The following is a 23,882-nucleotide window of genomic DNA, read 5'->3' on the forward strand; positions in this document are numbered from 1 at the left end:
AAAGATGGCACCCCTGACAATGCAGCAACTCCCTCAGCACTGCATTGGGGTGGCAACCTAGATTTATGTGCTTATGTCTCTAGAGTGGGACTTGAACCCACATCCTTCTAATTCAGAGGAGACAGTGCTACCCACTATGCCACAAGAAGCAGTGGACAGTTCTGGAAGTTCCAGCCACAAAGCTAACGAGACAGCTAACATTATTTTGGATGTCGAGAGCTGAATGGATCTCTACCATCATCATCATAGGCAGTCCCTCGAAGCGAGGATGACTTTCTTCGCCAAAAAGGGATGAGTTCACAGGTGTTTCAATGAAGGATCTAATATTCCAGGTCCCAAACTACTTGTTGAAGGGTGGAAGATGCCTGTGTGTGGATTTTTTTAACGTGTGGTGGCCGTTGCACGCCAGCCACCACGCGGGCTTGACAGAGCTAGGTTTGGTCCAGTAGCAAGGATTAACCAAGACGACTGGAGACCTGCTTTGCTGCATGGACTTAGTGCGCACACATATCGCAGTGTGGGCCTCTTCTGGGCCCCGTAACTCGCGCCTCTCCTGGGCTCCGGTCACGTCGCTCTGCAATCTCTCGCCGCTCCTTCGCCCCGACCTCACCACTGCTGCTGTACCTGCCCATGCTCCAATCACCGACCTCGGTTATGGTGTGTCTGTCGGCGCGGCGGCCCCAACCTGCAAGGACCATAGAAACATAGAAACATAGAAAATAGGTGCAGGAGTAGGCCATTCGGCCCTTCGAGCCTGCACCGCCATTCAATATGATCATGGCTGATCACTCAACTCAGTAGCACTTTCCTGCTTTCTCTCCATACCCCTTGATCCCTCAGATCTTTGTCCCTCGCCCGCTGTAACCGCAATGGAAAACCCGCTAACTCGCACAAATGGGGTTTCTGACAAAAGGCACAGTGACATAGAGGGGAAAATTCATGATCCCTTGCCTGTTTTCAATCCTGCAAATCAAACAATGGACAGAGCACGTTGGGGGAATAGTCGGATCTGCCTGATGTAATGCAGTGCGTGTTGTACAGTAAAGACAAGTCGGGAACTTTAATCACATCCTTTGTATTTTTTTTTCCAGGTTACATTTTGACTCGAGCATTTTGCTTTGAGGTCACAGTGACTCCATTAGTCATTGGTCCAATGCCTGGTTGAGAGCGAAAGTTCAACATGGCTTCCCCCCCACCCCAACCTCCCAACCCCGTTAATTTACTGCCACTCTTGATGTTAAAAATCAGCCTTTAAATCTGGTTAAGCTTTCTCCACTTTATACAGCACTGCAAAGAAGCCCCATTTGCCAGGTTATCCAGTCGCTTGGGTTAGTTCTATGTACAGGCATTAGGCAGATGGGGATTCTCGCACATCAGCAGGTCGGGGCCTTCAAAGGAGCAGCATGGAGCATAGCACTTCAAGACGCAGTGCGAGCCGGTTCAGGAGGACATAATGTTTGTTTAGCAATCAATATACTGTTATAACCCCAGTTACACCTAATCAAACAAGGTCTCACTTTTAATGGGGTATTTAACAGTGGTATTAACATGGAAAAGCCCAAGGTTCCATCAGTTTCACTGATTGTCGGCTATCCGATGAGGGGTGGGGGTGGGGTGAGGGGTGGGGGGCTGGGGTGGGGGGTGAGACCAGCACAGCCAGTGTTGGAGCAATGAGTGACTGGCTGCAACTTCAAGATTTCTGCTTTTGGATGTGCATGCACTACATCCTGAAGTTGTGGTCAGTTTCAAAGCGGTAATAACTGTTGGTTCGTTCTTGTTACCCAGGCCAACATCTTCGCCATCAGTGCCATCTCCTCCCTTGCTCAGACCCAATGGATACTTGGGCAGGGAAAAGTATGCAATCGCTCGATTGAAGACCCCCACTTTGGATTGAATGATGTGTTAAAGATACCTTAATGGCTTTTCATGTTTATTGAAGCAGTGCATTCATGATGCATTTGATTTATGCCATTTACTTTGGTTACATTACTGACAGATACCTTATGAGTTAAACATAGCTACAATTAAGTCAACCAACGTTTTACCATGTACTCTTAGAACATAAGAACATAAGAAATAGGAGCAGGAGTAGGCCATTTGGCCCCTCGAGCCTGCTCCACCATTCAATAAGATCATGGCTGATCTGATCCTGGACTCAGCTCCACTTCCCTGCCCGCTCCCCATAACACTTTACTCCCTTATCACTGAAAAATCTGTCTATCTCCGCCTTGAATATATTCAATGACCCAGCCTCCACAGCTCTCTGGGGCAGAGAATTCCATAGATTTACAACCCTCTGAGAGAAGAAATTCCTCCTCATCTCAGTTTTGAATGGGCAGCCCCTTATTCTGAGACTATGTCCCCTAGTTTTAGTTTCCCCTATGAGTGGAAATATCCTCTCTGCATCTTGTTATATTTTGCTGGTGTGAGGAAGTTATGTGCTGCGTACATTTAGGTTGAGGATACAGGTGCCCTCACTATACTTGGTGAGAGTTCTCCACAAACTCTGGTGACAGGAGATCCACTGCTGGCATCAGAGGTAGTGCTCATTAAGGAGGATGCAGAAATTCAGCGACCATTTTCCTTTAGTTGTCAGCAGGATAGTTTGGTCATCTGCTTGTCCTCCACAGAGCTTGAACAGTTTATCTTTGGTTTGCTGGTGGAGCTCACTCTGCTGTTGCCAATCCTCAGGGCTCTTAACACCATTTTTCTCCCTCCAGATACATAGCATATACGACACAGAGACAGGCCACTCGGCCCAACCAGTCCATGCCGGCGTTTATGCTCCACTCAAGCCTCCTCCAGTCTTTCCTCATCTAAATCATTATAAACACAGCACTTACGATCTCTAACCACACCAGGATATGTCATACAATACCTCCAGCAACACAGATGTCGTCAGGAGCAGAACACGTAAAATGTCTCAAGTCAAGTCATTCCATAATGCTGAATTTTTGCAAGATACATCCTGCACACTCCATTGTGCTACACCAAAATACGTTGGCCTAGTGTGAATGTCGATTCTACTCTAAACTATACACACTGTTCGCTGAAGTGGTCTAGCCACTGCCTTTTCATTAACAGGGCACACTCCAACACGCTGAATTGCTCTGCCATATCTTAAAATTAACACTGCATCTTTGGAAATATAGGATCAAGTCTAGAAGTGCATCCAGTAAGTTCTGTTTTATTATATATTTGTTCTTGAGATGTAGGTGATACTGGCAAGGCTGCACTTGTTCCCCAGAGAAGGTGGTAGTGGGGAGATGAAATTGTGTTACCACAGGCTTGGTAGACCACTTCAGAGGGTATTCTGTCAATTACATAATGTGGGACAGGAGTCGCCTGCAGGCCAGATCAGGTAGGTTTCATTCCATGAAGGACATCAGTGAACCAACCTGGCTTTCACTGCTACCAAATTCAATGAAACAACTTGCCATACTAGAATCTGAACTCACAATGTCTCTACTGCACATAGCTAAACAATTGAGAATTATGGCACACAACAGCATTTACGATAAGAACCAATTATATAGAATCATTGAATAGTACAACACAGAGGGCGACCATTTGGCCCATCATGTCTGTGCCGGCTCTTTGAATGAGTTATCAAATTCGTCCCACTCCCTGCTCTTTCCCCATAGCCCTGCACGTGTTTCCTTTTCAAGTATATATCCAATTTCCTTTTATTATTATTGAATCTGCTTCAACCACCCTCAGTGTGTCAGCGGTGGTTCAATGGGCAGCACACTCGTCTCTGAGTCAGAAGGTTGTGGGTTCAAGTCCCACTCCACAGACTTGAGCACATAAACCTAGGGTGACACTCCAGTGTAGTACTGAGGGAGGTGCTGTGTTTCGGATGAGACGTTAAACCGAGATCCCGTCTGCCCTCTCAGGTGGAAGTAAAAGATCCCATAGCACTATTTCGAAGAAGAGCAGACGAATTATACCCAGTGTCTTGGAACAATATTTATCCCTCAATCAACATAACGAAACAGATTATCTGGTCATCATCAAATTGTTTTGTGGGAGCTTGCTTCTTCGCAAATTAGCTGCCGTGTTTCCTACATTACAAAAGTGACTACACTTCAAAAGTACTTCATTGGCTGTAAAGCGCATTGAGACGTCCGGTGGTCATGAAAGGCGCTATATGTCATGCTTGGTGTTATATGAGCTTTTGACTACATTTCTGCAGCATAACTAAAACCACCTTTTCCACCTCCGTAACATTGCTCGCCACAGCTCATCTGCTGCTGAATCTCTCATCCATGCCTTTGTTACCTCTAGACTTGACTATTCCAACACACTCCTGGCTGGCCTCTCACATTCTACCCTATGTAAACTGGAGGTGATCCAAAACTTAGCTGCCCGTGCCCTAACTCACAGCAATTTCCGCTCACCCATAAACCCTGTGCTCACTGACCTACTTTGGCTTCCAGTTGAGCAACGCCTCGATTTCAAAATTCTCATCCTTATTTTCAAATCCCTCCATGGCCTCTCCCCTCCCTATCTCTGTAATCTCCTCCAGGCCCCACAACCCCCTCCCCCCCCCCCCCCCCCCCCCCCGCCGCCCAAGATGTCTGCGCTCCTCTAATTCTGCCCTCTTGAGCATCCCTGATTATAATCGCTCAACCATTGGTGGCCGTACCTTCTGTTGCTTAGGCCCTTAGTTCTGGAACTCCCTGCTTAAAGCTCTCTTTCCTCCTTCAAGATGCTCCTTAAAACCTAACTCTTTGACCAAGCTTTCCTGCCCTAATTTCTACTTATGCAGCTCGGTATCAACGTTTTATCTCATAATCCTCCTGTGAAGTTCCTTGGGACGTTTCACTATGTTAAAGGTGCTATATAAATACAAGTATAAGAATAAAAGTGTTTATTAATGATAACATTGATTATGTATATGTATAAATGTTAAAAGTGTAGATTATATGGAAAGGCTGAGTTTTGAAAGAAACAAAATGGAAGCTCACAGGCTTGCAGCATGGTGCTTGTGTATTGTCTTAATTGGAAAGCCATTAACTTAATCTAATCAAGGGATGGCTGAGCCTCCAGACAGCCACATGTGTGAGGAGAGCCAATAAGGAACTGCCCTGGAACCAAAATCCAATCCTGAGGCTCTCTGAGAAACAATGGCTTTGAGAGGTATAAAAAACACAAGCCAGGAACTGTTCTGTCTCTCTTTCTCTCCTGAACTAGCCAACCAAAGGGAAGTAAAGTATATCGCTTTTTATTATAACCTCATTGTATCTCTGGTGTAACTAAGGTAGATCCGTAGGATAATTGACGACTGCTGATATGTGCATATGTGTGTGTTTTTAATAAACTGTTCCGAATTGTTTTAAAAGAATCGTCCTGCTGTCAATTTAATGCCAGAGATTTAGAAATCCTACAGAAATTGTTATATAAATGCAAGTATCTCTTTTTTTTCTTTCTCCCTTTTTCGGTAGTGCCTTTCCACTTATAACAACTCGCTGAAGCTAACAGTCTAATAATAACCAATTTATCCCCTTTCACTGCACGATTACACTTCAGTCTAAAATGTGTTTCCTAGCACCACTGAGCAAGGTGTCATTATATTGCGCATTGCTTACTCGGTAATCGTATGTGGAATCTGCATTTTCATCACATGCTATGACCTCGGGCGCCATCCAGTAGGGTGTCCCGATGAAAGTATTCCGCTTCTCCATGGTCCTATCCAGTTGAGCACTGACTCCAAAGTCAACTGCAACGAGATGGTTTAAGCAATCATTCAGTAACATTTGAGAACAGCACATCACAACATAAACATGCACGCTAGGAGGCTGGGCAGACTGGAAGCCTTCAACACTAAATGTTTCCGCTGCTTCTTTAATTACTGTTTTTAGGATATATCTAGTCAAAACGTGGAAGGTTTGGACTGCTATTTTAAAGCAAAGGATGAGTAATGTGTAAGCAGACTGATGGTAACTTTTTTTGTGCAAGAGATAAGTTAATAGGTGCAGGCAGGAAATACTATAGCAAGGTCAACTGCATCATAAGAACATAAGAATTTGGAGCAGGAGTAGGCCATACTCTTGCCTGCTCCGTCATTCAATAAGATCATGGCTCGAAGGAGAAAAAAATTGCAGGGATATAGACAAAGAGAGTAGGAGAGTGGGACTAACTGGATTGCTCTTCGAAAGAGCCGGCACAGACCCGATGGGACCAATGGACTCCTTCTGTGCTTTACTATTGTATGATTCTATTGGTGATCTACCAGCTCAACTCCATTTTCTTGCTCTATCCCCATATCCTTTATTCCCCTTACGTCCAAAATTCTAATGATCTCAGCCTTGAATATACTCAACAACTGAGCCTCCACAGCCTTCTGGGGTAGAGAATTCCAAAGATTCACAACCCTCTGAATGAAGAAATTTCTCCTTTGAGCCTGCTGCTTACGGGAAGCATAGAAAAAGGCTTGTACTAAAATTGTACTGAAGTGACACTGAAGCAAGTGATGGTTAACTTTTGTCCAAGGAGCACAGTTCTGTAGATAATTTGTTGCATTTCCATGTAAAACATACATTGTCAACTGTATCTTCCAGATTTTCCTCTCATAAGAACATAAGAAATAGGAGCAGGAGTAGGCCATTTGGCCCCTCGAGCCTGCTCCACCATTCAATAAGCTCATGGCTGATCTGATCTTGGCCTCAACTCCACTTCCCTGCCTGCTCCCCATAACCCTTGACTCCCTTATCGTTCAAAAATCTGTCTATCTCCACCTTAAATATATTCAATGACCCAGCCTCCACAGCTCCCTGGGTAGAGAATTCTAAAGATTCACGACCTTCCGAGAGAAGAAATTCCTCCTCTTCTGCAGGCAATGACTCACGTTGGGATATTGTTGCCTAGGCGCCAACAGGTTTCTGGTCTCTCACTCAAATGACCATTATTCCTGCATGACTTCTTAGGCGGTCCCTCGTATCGAGGATGACCCGCTTCCACACCAAAAAATGGATGAGTTCACAGGGGTTTCAATGAAGGACCTGACATTCCAGATCCCAACCTACATATTGAAGGGTGGAAGATGCCTGTGCGTTGATTTTTTTTTTTACGTGTAGTGGCCGTTACACACCAGCCACCACACGGGCTTGACAGAGCTTGGCCTTTATCCAGTGGCAAGGATTAACCAAGATGACTGGAGACGAGCTCTGCTGCACGGACCTAGTGCGCACACATATTGCAATGTGGGTTGGCCAATGCTGCCCCTGGGTCCTTGCCTCTTCTGGGCCCTGATCATATCGCTCCACGATCACTCGCTGCTCCTCTGCTGCTTGCCGCCTCTCCTGCTGTACCTGCCCATGCTCCAATCAGCAATCTTGGTTTGGTGACTTCCAATCCAGGCGCCCTTCTCCAAATTGTCGCCCTCCTGCACCAGCTCGCACTGCTCCCTGAAGTGGCCTCCATGCTGCTCCCAGGCCACCGACCTGTGGTTGGTGGTTTATCGCAGGTCAGGGCCTCCACGTTTCTGCATGGACTTAGGCAGTATCAACAGGTTATTCAGTCATGCGCTTTCCAACACAAATCAATAGATAACAATCAGGACTGTGAACCTGCATCCGTTCTTCCCTTACACAGAATACTGAGACCAACTAGAGAACACCAGTTTGGCCCCAGGAGTATTGTGTCTAATTCTGGGCATCACATTTTAGTAAGGATTTGAAGGCTTTGGAGAGGATACAGAAGAGATTTACCAGAATGGTTACAGGGATGAGGAAATACAGTTATGTAGCTAGACTGGGGAAGCTGAGATTGTTCTTCTTGGAACAGAGCAGACTAAGAGGAGACTTAATAGAGGTGTTTAAAATCAAGATGGATTTAGATATAGTAAATAAAGAGAAAAGGTTTCCAATGCTGAAGGGTTGATATCGAGAGAGCACAGATTTAACGTGATTGGCAAAAGAACCACAGGCGACATGAGGAAAACCGTTTTAACACAACCTGTGTTTAGGATTTAGAATGCACGGCCTGATAGGGTGGTGGATACAGATTCAATAGCAGCGTTCAAAATGGAATTGGATAAACACTTGGAGAAAAAAATTACATGGATATGGGGAAACAGCAGGGGAGTCGGATGAACTGGTTGCTCTTCAAAAGAGCCGGCGCAGACTCGATGGGCCGAATGGCCTCCTTCTGTGTTGAACTATTCTATGATTCTATGAACTCATTTCTTCACTGCTGCACTGCCCAAGAGCTAATTAAATGCAAACCAGGAATAGAACCTGGGATCTTCCTGGTCTATGCGCTCAATGTCACACCAGCAGTTACGCTTATCTATAGAAGCTATCTCATTCGCTCAGAAGCCATTTTGATTGGTGTTCTGCTTGCAATTACTTAGAATACACAACTTAGTTTTGCAAAATGTAAGTTAAGCAGAAGGAACTTTGGTCTGTAAGTATATGAATTATTTCTGGGCAGTCAGTCGTACAGTAGCATTGTAAAAGATTAACTGCGGGATCAATTGAACAGGAGGTTTGTCAGATCCATTACTGAAAGACATATTTGGGGTCTGGATTCTGTGATTATTTCCTTGTTACTCGAAAACCAATAAAGCTTCTAAAATTTTGGAGAAATGCTTACCAAGCTTTACTTCTGCATTCTCGGTCAGTAACACATTCTGTCCTTTGATATCACGATGGATAACATGGTGGGAGTGAAGATGGGACAGACCCTGCAAGGACAATTCAACAAAATGTCACACTGTAAGTTATGCAGCAGAGCAAGGACATTCATCTGGAAAATATTTGCATACAGATTCACCAATCCTGATGGCTGTTTGAACGGTGAATATAGAAAGAACTTGCATGTCGTCCGGATGTGCTAAAGTGCTTCACAATCAATGTATTACTTTTGAAAGATGCGTAAATGCAGCAGTCAATTTGAGCACAGCTAGGTCCCACAAGCAGGAGATGAATTAAATAACCGGCTAATTTGCTTTTTACAGTGATTGTTGCGGGAAAAGTGTCAGCCTGGAGCACTTTCTGCTCTTCAGATCTTTTCTGACCATATGAATGAGCAAACGGGGCCTCATTCACAGGATGGTACCTCCAACACTTCCTCAGTACCGCATTGAAGTAACAGCTCGAGTCCCGGACTTGAATCCACCACCTTCTGGCTCAAAGGCAAGAGTGCTGCCAATTAAGCCAAGCTGACAGTTATACATCAAGATATATAAAAAAAAACCACCATGGCTATGTCAGCTAGAAAATTCATTGCATTAGAAACTATGCAAATGAGCCACCTCGGCCTGGAGTTTACCAACCTCGCGGGTTCGTGGCATGCATCATCGGTGGGTGGCAGGTCCCAGCCTTACTGCTGGCCCCAGCTCACTGTACAAAATTATATTCCATTGATGGGGCTTGTTAAACCCTGCCCAGCGCATTTGACGATCAATTGAAGGACTCGGGTCTGATGATGTCATTTGATGACGGGCAATCAGCCGGTTTCCTTAAAGGGACCATGCACAAATTAATTTTGACAGTTGTACCATCAGTGTTCTACAGCATTGAGCTGCTACAAACACTGGCAATCACTGCACAGAGGTGCAGGGCTGCACCCAGGCTCCCCCATCACTCCCTCCATATACTATAGAGGGATTAACAGCATACAGGGAGGTTCTCTTCCCTTCCAATGGGTGGAAGAGACCTCCGAGGAGACTAACGCAGCCTGGTTGCACATTGCACAAGAGGTCACAAGCAGGGATGTCCTACATGGGTGCAGTGGCGCAACTCTTTCAATGATCTCAGTAGATCATGAAACGTTACTGCAAAATTACACTCAACCTCATCCTGCTGTGCCACTCATCACTCTGCCTTCCCTACCCTACTCCTGCACATCCTTACTCACACCAACCTACCTTGCACCTCCACCCACCCATCCCTCTCTATCTCCATTCTCACTTCCCCATCTCAATAGCCACCGCTCACACTCACCCTCATCCGAGTGCAATCATACCAACATACAAGGGTAGTACTTGGGTATTTTATGCAATGTTCATGTAAAGTTTCTGTTAATGTGTTGTTAAACATTGAAGCCTTTATTTTCAACACTTTGCATTCTTGAACAGATTTGTGTGCACCTTTGGAAGTGGCTTTGTGAGTTGCAGTGAACGGTGAGACATATTGGTACCCCCCACAATGGTGATGAGTGTGAAAGTAATGCCTTGGGCATTGCAGGGATGCTTTATGGTGTTGGTGTGAGATGGTGCCAACCTGGCACATCATGTGGCAGCCAGGGTGTACAGCACCAAATGAAGTAAATGTGGCCATGGTGAGACCATCCCCAGTGTCCCGGGCAGCAATGTGATTGGGTGCTGATGCCCTGTGCAGCATCAGTTGATTGTGGAGAAAGTTGCGGCGGCTGGTGTTGCTCGTGTTGGAGCTGATTGTGATCAGATTCTGAGGACCAAGGTGAGATAGTTTCAAGGGCACCGATGCTGATGTAATAGATGGCAGGTGAGCTTGAGATGACAGAAGCAATCTGTCAAAGGTGAGAGAGGTTGTTCCAATGAGGTGAAACTGAATAGAGTGATTGCTCCAAACGCTTGCAACCTGGATAAAGCTCAATCTATCTTCCAAATGCAGTAAGCAGCAGCTTCTGATATTTGAAAGTAAACAGCTGTGAGATGGGAGCTTGAAGTAATGAGATGATTCCATGGCCATTCAACTCCCGACCTTCTTCCCTGACATGATCCCCGAGTAGCGTGGACCCCGTGGGTGAACTGGTAAACTCTGAAGGTGAGCTAAAAATAGTTCCTAATCCTCTGTTGTTAACAAGGTCATAATGACCTGAATTTCCTCCCCCGCCACGGAGTGTCGGATCTGCTTAGCGTTAATGGCGGTTGACAATAGGGTCCCGACTAGCTATCGAAAAAAAAATTCACACGCAACCCGCCACGGAGCATGCCCACTGACCCCCGAAAAATTCCACCTTAATGTCATGAACAACAGCAATTTGTATTTATATAGCACCTCTAACATAGTAAAATGTTCCAAGGCGCTTCACAGGAATATTATAAGATAAAATTAGACACCGAGCCACATGAGGAGACATTAGGGCAGATGGTCAAAGGCTTGGGGGTAATATATTAGCATGGAGAGAGGATCTGCTAACTAACAGAAAACAGAGAGTCGGGACAATTGGGTCATTTTCTGGTTGGCAAACAGTGACTTAGTGGCGTGTCGCAGAGATCGGTGCTGGGTCCTCAACTAGTTACAATCTATATTAATGACTTGGATGAAGGGACCGAGTGTAATGTAGCCAAGTTTGCTGATGATACAAAGATGGGTGGGAAAGGAGCTCACAAAAAATCTGCAAAGGGATATAGACAGGCTAAGTGAGTGGGCACAAGTTTGGCAGATAGAGTATTATGTGGGAATTGTGAGGTTATCCACTTTGGCAGCAATAATTGAAAAGCAAATTATAATTTAAATGGAGGAAAATTGCAAAATGCTACAATAGAGAGAGACCTGGGGATCCTTGTGCATGAAACACAAAAAGTTAGTATGCAGGTACAGCAGGTAATCAGGAAGGCAAATGGAATGTTGGCCTTTATTGCAAGGGGGATGGAGTATAAAAACAAAGAAGTCCTGCTACAACTGTACAGGGTATTGGTGAGGTCACACCTGGAGTACTGCGTACAGTTTTGGGATCTGTATTTAAGGAAGGATATACTTGCATTGGAGGCTGTTCAGAGAAGGTTCACTAGGTTGATTGCTGAGATGTGAAGGTTGACTGATGGAGGATAGGTTGAGTAGGTTGGGCCTATACACATTGGAGTTCAGAAGAATGAGAGGTGATCTTATTGAAACTTTTAAGATAAGGAGAGGGCTCGACAAGGTGGATGCAGAGAGGATATTTCCACATAGTGGAAACTAAAACTAGGGGGCATAGTTTCAGAATAAGGGGCCGCCCATTTAAAACTGAGATGAGGAGAAATTTCTTCACTCAGAAGGATGTAAATCTATGGAATTCTCTGCCCCAGAGAACTGTGGAGGCTGGGTCATTGAATATATTTAAAGCGGAGATAGACAGATTTTTGAGCGATAAGGGAGTAAAGGGTTATGGGGAGTGGGCAGGGAAGTGGAGCTGAGTCCATGATCAGACCAGCTCTTATTAAATGGCGGAGCAGGCTTGAGGGGTCAAATGGCCTACTCCTGCTCCTAAATCGTATGTTCATATGTGCTTATTCAAAGAGGTAGGTTTTAAGGAGCAAATTAAAGGAGGAAACAGAGGTAGAGAGGCGGAGAGGTTTAGGGAGGGAGTTCCAGAGCTTGGAGTCTAGGCAGTTGAAGGCATGACCACCAATGGTTGTGATTAGAATTAGGGATGCTCAAGAGGCCAGAATTTGAGGAGTGCAGATATCTCAGGGAAGGCGTGGTGGGGGGGGCGGGTGGCGGGGCTGAAGGAGATTACAGAGTTAGGGAGGGGCGAGGCCATGGAGGGATTTGAAAACAAGAATGAAAATTTTAAAATCGAGGCATTGCTCAATTGGAAGCCGATGTAGGTCAGCGAGCACAGGGGTGATGGGTGAACGGGACTTGGTGCAAGTTAGGACATGGGTAGCAGAGGCAGATCATAAGTAAAAGAAGGAGTCTTTTAATGAGAACAGTCTTTGGGTTCAACAAAACATTCCTCTTAACTCATCACTCATAGCAAGCAAATATTGTCAGAAGCTCTGATTTGAAGTGACAACATTGCGTTCTGGAATAGTTTCAAGAATAATTAACTTCTCTAACAGCAGGTTATCATTAGCTAACGAAGAGCGGACGCTGATCAAATTAAGCTCCTTAGGAATGAATGGTTATGCAAAATCTATGTTATTAGTAAGATAATGGGATAAGCACCAAGGCAGATATACCTTGCTGCACCATTTGAAAGGGTCCCTTTAAACACAAAGGGGATGTAACTGGATGCAGGCAGGGATACAGTACGCGCGTTACTGCATCAGTTGCCGGTTATACAACCGCACCATATTAAGCCCCATGGACTCTGATAGAACGGAATCTCAGGCGTGGTGTATAACGGTGGAAAATTATACTCTGCCTGTTTTATGTCCCCGCCCAATTCCAATTTCACCTTCACAGCATCTGCTTACTAAACAGAAAGGTTCTCCGGAAATTTTTTTAAAAATTTAGATAATTTTATAAAAAGCCCAAAGCATGAAAAACTCAGCTACTTTAATACCCATGCCCCTTGTCAACCTGAGCCCCTCAAAAACACGGCCCCTCAACAAACTGAGCCCCTCAAAAACACGGCCCCTCAACTACCTTCCTCTCGACTCCCCCGTCCCCTCCACCGCCCCTCCCCTCGACCGCCCGTCCCCTCCACTGACCGTCCCCTCCACCGACCGTCCCCCCACATCCCCTCGACCCTCCACATCCCTACCTGTCCCCTCAACTACCCGATCCCTCGACTAACCTCGACTGCCCGACCCCCCCGTTCCCTCCACCGCCCCTCCCCTCAACCCCACGTCCCCTCGACCCCACTTCCCCCCTCCCCTCGAACCCCCATGCCCCCTCGCCCCCCCACGTTCCTACCCATCCCCTCAACTACCCGACCTCTTGACCACCCAACCCCTCAAATATCGGAGGTCACAAGTAGCTCTGGGGAAGTGGTGGTGCATTTCCGATGGGAGGGTTAAAAAAAATAAATGATTAAATAGTATATCTGAATGAGTTGGAAGATAGTAATCTGCTGGTAATGCTTAAACTGCAGAACCTTCGCATCCCACAGCAAGAAACATCATCTTCTAAAGCATTGATCATGCAAGGTCGATTTGAGGCGTCATTGAAGTGGCAGCTCGATAAAATGTCTTTTCTGATTGCAGATCAAACTCACCCGAAGAACCTCTCGACAGATGTATGCTATCCAGTCTTCTTTCAAACAGTTGCCTTTAGTTTTCTTCACCAAATCAGTAACAGAGCCAGCTCCACAGAACTCCATTACTAACTACAATCAAAAGTCAAGAGCAAAGGGAGAAGAAATGGTGAACTTCAATATTACAGAACAGCCAGAGGGAATTAAATATATTACATAGAATTACATGGAATTTACAGCTTTGATACAGGCCATTCGGCCCATCTGCTCTGTGCCGGTGTTCATGCTCCACATGAGCCTCCTCAGCCTCTCCACTGCATCTAACACTATCAGCATATCCTTCAATTCCTTTCTCCCTCATGTGGTTATCTCGCTTCTCCTTAAATGCATCTTTGCTATTCGCCTCAACTACACATTCTCACCACTCTGGGGAAAGAGGCTTCTCCTGAATTCCCTATTGGAATTATTAGTGACCATTTTGTATTGATGACCCTTAGTTTTGGATTCCCTCACAAGTGGAAACATCTTCTCTATTGAACCTCTTCATCATTTTAAAAGAGAGCTATAACATTACATAGAAATGGCATGAAAACAGGCTGTTCAGCCCAGTCAGTTCACATTGGTGTTTATCCTCCACATAAGCAGTAGTCCAAAACCCTTGCCCTTTCTTCCAAGCAATTTTTAATCCAATTTGCTATCTTCCCCCAATGCCATACCCCTGAATCATCTCCAATCATCTCCTGACAAAGGCTTTCTAAAAGTCGATGTACATCACATCGACTGCAATTCCCCCATCCACCATGTGTGCCACCTCCCAAAGAATGCTATCAGGTTTGTCTTTCTTTCAAAAATACACATTGGATGCTTTTAATTATATTCTCTCTCTCTATCTAGATATTTAGCAATGTTATCTTTAAATTCAGTCGAGTGCTGCCTCGTTGTCAAGGGCAGTCACTTGCCCCTCCTCTCTGGAATTCAGCTCGTGTCCATGTTTGGACGGGGCCTGAAATGAGGTCTGGAGCGGAGTGGAACCCAAACTGCGCATTGGCAAGCAGGTTATTGGTGAGCAGGTTATTGGTGAGCAAGTGTCACTTGATAGCACTGTTGATGATTCCCTCCATTACTCTGCTGATGATTGCGAGTAGACTGATAGTAATTGTCTGGATTGGTCCTCTTTTTTTGATAGTTGAATTTCCACAAAGGACGATGTAGGTGCCTTCATGATTTAGTACCAGGTTACTGCCTTAGATAGTCTTTAGCTACTCATTCATATTGAGTAATTATTCTACTGAAATCCTGGCCTCCATAATGTAATCATGTCAAAGGCTTCAGAATGAGGATGAGGAGGGATAATGAACCATGGTAAGTCATGGAGGATAACATTTGGGACTTTGATTGGGGCTGTTTCTGTGGGGCAGATACTTGAGATTTTCAAAACCAGGAAAGATGGGCACTGATTTGGCAGGTTCAAAGGCTTAATTTTAAGACATTGAAGAATCACCTCAAATAGTCTTCATGTCCAATGAACCAGAACGATCTCGATCATGGACTACTCCATGAGCATAACCAGTGTATTAAAGATAAGCCAATTATTCAAGGTTTCATAGCTCTCTGATGTGGTCTGTCCTGCTACAGCAATGTACTATCCACCTGAAAGTCAGGAATATCTGTAAGGAGGCTTCTTTTTCTTGTAATTTTTGGGCAAGCTCGGTTCCTGAAAGAGGAACCGCCTGATCTGAGAACCCAGGTTTTTGGAGCTGCCAAAGAGTTTGTCAAGAAAATTTGTGCAGTGACAGGCAAGATACTTGCAGCAGTGCATATTTTTGCAAAGTGGTTATTGTTGAGCAAGCCTGATTTTATGATACAATAAACCAAAAGCTCGCTGCGTAGCTATGATTGCCATTGTGATGATACTTGGATGAAACCATTTGTATTAGCTGTTTCTAAACATAAGAACACAAGAATTAAGAACAGGAGTAGGGCATTCAGCACCTCACACCTGCTCCGCCATTCAACAAGACCATGGCTGATCTTCTACCTCAACTCCACTTTCCCGCCTGATCTCCATATCCCTTGATTCCCCTCGAGTCCAAAAACCAAAACAAACAGGAAAGGTTACACTAGATATTAAGGGCAATAATGCAGCTTGAAGAGTTGTGCCAAGGAAATTCCCTTGCCACAACTCTTTTTCGGAGCAAACAATGACATGTTGCAAATCTATCAAGTTGGTCACATTTGTGATCAGGCATGTGGCCACTAATAAATGAAAGAGATGGGTACAAGTGAGCCTCTTGTGTAATGCGGGGTGTCCAGCAACTCTGTGGATATAATTCTGAGGAAGAACTGTACGATCAAGCTGCCTAGTGTAAATATTTGTATTAGTGCTGGCTGATTGAACTAAAATAAAGTATAATTTTAAGGCACCTTACAGAAATTTCCTTTCATTGGTCTGACGATACTCACACGCAAAGATTTAAGTCATTGAACTAGAACTAAATTTGGAAAGCGGTTTATTTATTTTTTCTTTAGAAACTTCAATGTGGAGGCGAAATGGCCACAGTTCAGGAAGGCAGAATGGGCGAGCTGTAAACATGCGCTAAAACAGTGATTAAGTGATGCAAAGATATGGGGGTTTAATGGCACGTCGACTGCAAGAGAGAGTGAAGATTGAAAAGAGTAAGCTACATATTTCTTTGTGAAAAGTCAAAATGTCGTAATATTACCAGTAAATCTACTATTACTAAGAGAAGGGAGAGAGAAAACGGGTAATTATAGACCGGTTAGCCTGACATCAGTAGTGGGGAAAATGTTGGAATCAATTATTAAAGATGAAATAGCAGCGTATTTGGAAAGCAGTGACAGGATCGGTCCAAGTCAGCATGGATTATAAAAGGGAAATTGTCATGTATTCTACTGTCATAGTAACCCATGTATAACCTGACCTAAGTTGTACACCGTGAGAAAACTGACCACTAGCTAGTGAACTTGTGGGAGACACTCCTAACCTGGACTTTCAGGTATAAAAGGGGAAGCTCCACCCATCTTCTCCACTTCAGTGCTGACGAATAAAGGTAACTGGTCACAGAGTTACCTTCTCTCGAGTATGGGCCTCATGTGCATTTATACTGTATAGTAAGGACATATTAGAAATCATGCTTGACAAATCTTCTGAAATTTTTTGCGGATGCAACTCGTAGAGTGGACAAGGGAGAACCAGTGGATGTGGTGTATTTGGACTTTCAAAAGGCTTTTGACAAAGTCACACACAAGAGATTGGTGTGCAAAATCAAAGCACATGGTATTGGGGGTAATGTACTGACATGGAGGACTGGTTGGCAGACAGGAAGCAGAAAGTTGGGATAAACGGGTCCTTTTCAGAATGGCAGGCAGTGACTAATGTGGTGCCGCAGGGCTCAGTGCTGGGACCCCAGCTATTTTCAATATACATTAATGATTTAGATGAAGGAATTGAGTGTAATATCTCCAAGTTTGCAGATGACACTAAACTGGGTGGCGGTGTGAGCTGTGAGGAGGATGCTAAGAGGTTGCAGGGTGACTTAGACAGGTTAGGTGAGTGGGCAAATACATGGCAGATGCAGTATAATGTGGATAAATATGAGGTTATCCACTTTGGTGGCAAAAACAGGAAGACAGAACATTATCTGAATGGCGGCAGATTAGGAAAAGGGGAGGTGCAACGAGATCTGGGTGTCATGGTTCATCAGTCATTAAAAGTTGGCATGCAGGTACAGCAGGCGGTGAAGAAGGCAAATGGTATGTTGGCCTTCATAGCTAGGGGATTTGAGTACAGGAGCAGGGAGGTCTTACTGCAGTTGTACAGGGCCTTGGTGAGGCCTCACCTGGAATATTGTGTTCAGTTTTGGTCTCCTAATCTGAGGAAGGACGTTCTTGCTATTGAGGGAGTGCAGCGAAGGTACACCAGACTGATTCCTGGGATGGCTGGATCAACTGGGCCTTTATACACTGGAGTTTAGAAGGATGCAAGGGGATCTCATAGAAACATATAAGATTCTGACGGGACTGGACAGGTGAGATGCGGAAAGGATGTTCCTGATGTTGGGGAAGTCCAGAACTAGGGGACACAGTTTTAGGATAAGGGGTAGGCCATTTAGGACTGAGATGAGGAGAAACTTCTTCACTCAGAGAGTTGTTAACCTGTGGAATTCCCTACCGCAGAGTTGTTGATGCCAGTTCATTGGATATCTTCAAGAGGGAGTTGGATATGGCCCTTATGGCTAAAGGGATCAAGGGGTATGGAGAGAAAGCAGGAAAGGGATACTGAGGGAATGATCAGCCATGATCATATTGAATGGTGGTGCAGGCTCGAAGGGCTGAATGGCCTACTCCTGCACCTATTTTCTATGTTTCTATGTTTCTATGTAATCAGGTGGTGGTGATCCACCTTCTTGACAACCGATGGCTTGCTAGGTCATTTCAGAGGGCAGTTAAAAGTCAACCAGAGTCTATCAAAATATATGCACTATTTTAGCATAATGGGTAGAAAATATGTTGGCGAGTGTGTCTACCAATTCTTTTCAGAAAGGTTAAGCAAAGGCTGGGCTAACTCTATTAACTTTAAAAAAAAACTTGTTCACGGGATGTGAGTGTCGCTGGCAAGGCCGGCATTTATTGCCCATCCCTAGTTGCCTTTGAGAGGTGGTGGTGGTGAGCTGCAAATTCAGAGGGCTGTTAAGAGTCAACCACATTGCTGTGGGCCTGGAGTCACTTAAAGGCCAGACTGGGTAGGGACGGCAAATTTACTTCCCTAAAAGGATATTAGTGAACCAAATGGGGTTTTACGACAATCTGATAGTTTCATGATCACCATCACTGATGCTAGCTTTTTATTCCAGATTTATTTCAGTAACTGAATTTAAATACCCCAGCTGCCGTGATGAGAGTTGAACTCATGTCTTTGGAGAATTAGTCCAGACTTCTGGATTACTGGTTTGGTATCATAACCACTATGCTACCGTACCCTTTTATGGCGTGATTCGAATTAACCTATGTTAATATATTCAAAACCTGATAAAAGGTGATTGATTAGGTTACATTATAATGTTTGCCTTCAAGTTGTATTCCTCCAATTTGTAGAATATGTTAAAGGCTTGGTGCTGTCAAATAAGCACTTACCCAGAGCTGGTCTTCATGGCTCGAAGGATTTGTTCTTATGAAAGCACCATAATATGTTGCAATGTTCCTGTGATGAGAATACTTCTTCAGCATATTAATTTCCAGCTTGATTTCCTCCTCTTCATCCTGTTGTATAGGAAAAGTGCTTCAATGTTAATTGGATTGATTCTTTGAATACAGTAGCAATATCTTCTCGCAGCCTCTGAAAGTACCTCACAAATCCAATCACCAAGCCAAGTAAAAAGAAATACTTGAAGCTACTGAGCTCCTTTCATGACTTCAGGATGTCCAAAAGCAATTTACAGCCACTGAAGGACTCCTACAAACAGCAATGGGATAACAACCAGGTAATGGCCCAAAAATTCCTTTGGGGGTCTTCCCGCAGGCAATTGCCTCCTTGCTGGAGATTTTTTACGAAAGTACCTGGTGGTCTAGGAGGCGCCCTGGATTCCGATGGGGTGGCCGTCTCCTCCCGTGCTGCGAAGTGCACTCCCGTCCCATGCAGAAGGTGCAGTCACATTTGACTGCTCAGCTAATCAGGTAAGTATTTCACAGGTTCCCATTAATAGCGCTGAGACTCGCGTAATTACGAGTTCTCAGTGCTATTAATGGGAACAAAAGCAATCACACAAAATAATAAAAAAATTAAAAACAGACCACACAAATTTAAAATTAATTGAAATTAAAGTTATTCTGTCTTATAAAAATAAAATATTTTCCCGATTTTTTAAATTATGGTTAAAAATAAACTTACCATAGTGGGGAAGGTTTTTAACAATAAACGATGTGTTTATAATTTAATTTTATTGTGTTTTTGTATGTTTTAAAACACCTGCACCTGTAAAAGTAGGTTAGGCGCCAGCTTTTTCAGGCACAAGATTTTTGAGGACATTTGCTGGGCAAGATATGCGTAAATCCCGCAATCTTGCCCAAGAAATGTCCTCGCTCCCGAGATATCTACGATCTGTCAAGCTCCAGCATGCACTGAAAAACCGCTTTTCCGATGCCTTCCCGGGTCCGTAAAAACTTCGTACGGGCCCGGGATGTCGGAATTTCTACCCCAATCTGTTTTAGTGATCAAAAGACAAGCATTTATATAGCGCCTTTCACGACCTCCGGATGTCCCATAGCACTTTACAGCCAATAAAGTACTGTTGAGATAGAGTCACTGCTGCAATGTGGGCAACGCGGCAGTCAATTTGCGCACAGCAAGCTCCCACAAACGGCAATGACCAGATAATCTGTTTTTTTAGTAATGTTGATTGAGGGATAAATATTGGCCAGGACACTCGGGATAACTCCCCTGCTCTTCTTCAAAATTGTGCCATGGGATCTTTTATATCCACCTGAGAGAGTAGATGTTGGTTGAGGGATACATATTGTCCAGGATGGATTGAACAAAGCACATCAAAAGTATAACAGGGATCAATTCATACTGCACATAGGTGTGCGGCTATCCCCTTGTTCTCCAAGACTGTGTGCAAATTTTGTGATTTTATTTCTTTTTGTGGTCTTTTTATGGTATGAGCCAAGTATGCCCAGACTTTGGGCCAACAAAATAGAAGCAGCTATTTGGAAAGTAAACTGCACAAAGATTAATCACTTACATTTTTACTGGAATGAATGTGTCTGAGTTATGGAAATTACCTGAACATTAATAATTCATTCCTTTGCAGGAATTTTCATTTTTCTCTGTGTTCTTTCCAGTAAAAGTAAAGCCAGTAGGTGGGAGAGAGGGGGGGGGGGGGGGGGAGGGGGCATTGGGATATGACTGATGGAAAGTACTGTCCACTTGTAACTCTTACAAATATAGGAGATAACTCGTGGTGGTAACTTATCAGTTCTGACGAAAGGTCATCGACCTGGAACATTAACTCTTGTGTCTCTGTGTCTCTCTCCACAGAGGCTGCCTGACTTGCTGAGTCTTTCCAGCATTTTCTGGTGTTATTTCAGATTTCCAGCATCCGCAGTGTTTTGCTTTTGAACTCACGGTGATGGTTGGTTTGGATCCCCAATCTCACCCAGATCATCTGATCAGACGCCATCATTTACAAAGTGACTGCATTCCTTTACTCTAAGTTATTAGGACACACGATAGCAACTCTTCCCTGCTAAGACACCTCCAGCGTGGCAGCCAGACTTATCAAGAGCACCGACTTCCAGGGACTTCTAACTGAAGCACCAACTGTGGCGTAAGCGGACGGAAGCTCAATATAATCCATATCATCAGGGCAGACTAACTGGCCAAATGTGGAGATCCAAAACTTGACAACCTTCCCGCTCGCTTGCAAATATAATTGAAAGAAAAGAAAGACTTGCATTTCTATACCGCCTTTCATAACCAACGGACGTCCCAAGCATTTTACAGCCAATGAAGTACTTCTGGAGTGTAGTCAGTGTTGTAATGTAGGCAGTGCAGCAGCCAATTTGCGCACAGCAAGCTCCCACAAACAACAATGTGATAATGACCAGACCAGATAATCTGTTTTTTTGTTATGTTGATTGGGGGATAAATATTGGCCAGAACACCGGGGATAACTCCCCCGCTCTTCTTTGAAATAGTGCCACTGGATCTTTTACGTCGACCTGAGAGGGCAGACGAGGCCTCGGTTTAACGTCTCATCCGAAGAATGGCACCTCCAACAGTGCAGCACTGCCTCAGCACTGCACTGGAGTGTCAGCCTAGATTTTTGGGCTCAAGTCTCTGGAGTGGGCTCGAGATTTCCCACAGCACACTCTCTGATTATCGCTTCATGCTGCAAGCATGGGATCGGCCTTCCACTGCGATTCAGCCTAAACAAATGTACGATTTCCAAAATGTGCCGTTTGTTGCCCTCATGTTGAATTATGTAGGATGACTAAGACACGTAATTCAGGTTTGTCGCAATATGGCTGGTTATGGTCAAAGAAATCAGAATTCAGGCAGAATTCTGGATTTTCATGAAGCTTAGTTAGAAAGAAAGGAAGACTTGCATTTATATAGCGTCTTTCACAATCGCTGGACATCTCAAAGCGCTTTACAGCCAATGAAGTACTTTTGGAGTGTAGTAACTGTCATAATGTGGGAAACGGAGCAGCCAACTTGCGTACAGCAAGCTCCCACAAACAGCAATGTGATAATGACCAGTTAACCTATGTGCATATGTTAAAGTCATGGAAACCCAAGCCAAAATGTTGCATTTCTTACAACAGCTACAGCAACTTATATTTGTATAGCTCCATTAACGCAGTAGAACTTCCCAACGTGTCTCAAAGGAGCATTATCAAACAAAATTTGACACCGAGACACATAAGGAGGAATTAGGGCAAATGACCAAAAGCTTAAAGGAGGATAGAGAGAGACAGAGAGGTGGAATGGTTCAGGGAGGGAATTCCAGAGGTTAGGGCCTAGGCAGCTGAAGGCATGGCCGCCAATGGTGGAGCGATTAAAATCGGGCATAGGCAAGAGGTCAGAATTGGATAAGTGCAGATTCTCGAAAGGTTGCAAGGCTGGAGGAGGCCACTTGGATAGGAAGGGATTTGAAAACAAGGATGAGAATGTTAAAATCGAGGCGTTGCTTAACTGGGAGCCAATGTAGGTCAGCGAGCACAGGGGCGATGGGTGAATGGGACTTGGTGAGAGTTAGGACGTGGGCAACAAAGTTTTGGATGACCTCAAGTTTATGAATGGTAAAACGTGGGAGGCCAGCAGTTTATTGGAATAGTCAAGACTCGAAGTAACAAAGGCATGATGAGGGTTTTAGCAGTAGATGAACAAAAGAACATAAGAACATCAGAAATAGGAGCAGGAGTAGGCCATTTGGCCCATCGAGCCTGCTCCGCCATTCAATAAGATCATGGCTGATCTTCGAGCTTAACTCCACTTGCCTGCACTATCCCCATATGCCTTGGTTCCCTTAATATCCAAAATTCTATCGATCTCTGTCTTGAATATACTCAGGGAGTTTCACTGTAGCTTAGGGGTCAAGACATGGCACCATTTTGAGGTATATACCATGGATCAGATGGATGAAGCCCGATCACAAGGCCATCTCCCAAATAAACTACAAGAGATCACCATGGACACCTCTCTTCAACAATGTTCACCACCACACTTGGTAGACCATCAGACAGTTTTTGGACAAACTGCTATCACTAGGAACCTATATCAATGTCTATCTCCAATAGGCTACCAGGTCATCTAGGAATGTATTCCAATGATATCACACCTTGAGTATAAGAATCTGTAGCTGTTACTCCATCAGTAAATGTTAATATTTCAGTTTGAGTAAGAGAATTATAAATTTTTTCTCACTGTTTCAATTAGACACATAGGGGGTCATTTCAACCCCCGCCTGCCCATCGGGAAAGTGATGGGATCGGGTGCAAGGTTGCTTTTGCACCTCACCTGATTTTACTCTTGATTGAAGTCTATAGTGAGTAATGTTGGGCGGGGTATTAAACCGGCATTCCGTCCAATTCCATCCCACCTAGACTGGGGCAGTGGGTCTGCCTGCAAGGTGGAGATTGTAAGTGAAGGTTGAGCTGCTGAACGTTGCCTGAATGTCAGGTTCTTTTCAACTACATCACATTTATTTGTTATTTATCATCAAAAACCGAACAGCATCAGAGGCAACACTTCTAAAGCACACCGACCACCTAACCACAATCAACTGTCAGAGCTTTTATGGATGTATCACTGTGAAAAACCACCCACCACCTGTAAAAGATGTCAGCTTGACTCAGTTGCTAGCTCTTGCAACTGAGTCGGTAGGTTATGGATCCTACTCCAGGATGAGAGTGCAAAATCTAGGCTGACACTTCAGTGCAGTGCAGTGTTGTACTGTCAGAGATACCAGCGTGGATTTTCTCATTTCCAACTGACCGGAGCTGGGGAGGGGGTGGGGGGGGGT

At 44.5% G+C, this 23,882-nt stretch overlaps 1 protein-coding gene across 1 annotated transcript in view; it reads right to left on the reverse strand.

Moving 5' to 3' along the window:
• Positions 1-23,882, reverse strand: part of LOC139265663 (mitogen-activated protein kinase kinase kinase kinase 4) — a 421,183-nt gene that overhangs the window by 229,583 nt on the left and 167,718 nt on the right. Inside the window, exons 4-7 of the mRNA XM_070882863.1 lie at positions 18,991-19,116; positions 13,858-13,968; positions 8,599-8,689; positions 5,592-5,722 (exon numbers count right to left, since the gene is read on the reverse strand). Of these exons, the coding sequence (XP_070738964.1) occupies positions 5,592-5,722; positions 8,599-8,689; positions 13,858-13,968; positions 18,991-19,116 (459 nt within the window). The remainder of the gene's footprint in view (positions 1-5,591; positions 5,723-8,598; positions 8,690-13,857; positions 13,969-18,990; positions 19,117-23,882) is intronic.

The sequence above is a fragment of the Pristiophorus japonicus genome, chromosome 6, assembly GCF_044704955.1.
Source record: "Pristiophorus japonicus isolate sPriJap1 chromosome 6, sPriJap1.hap1, whole genome shotgun sequence".
Taxonomy (NCBI): domain Eukaryota; kingdom Metazoa; phylum Chordata; class Chondrichthyes; family Pristiophoridae; genus Pristiophorus; species Pristiophorus japonicus.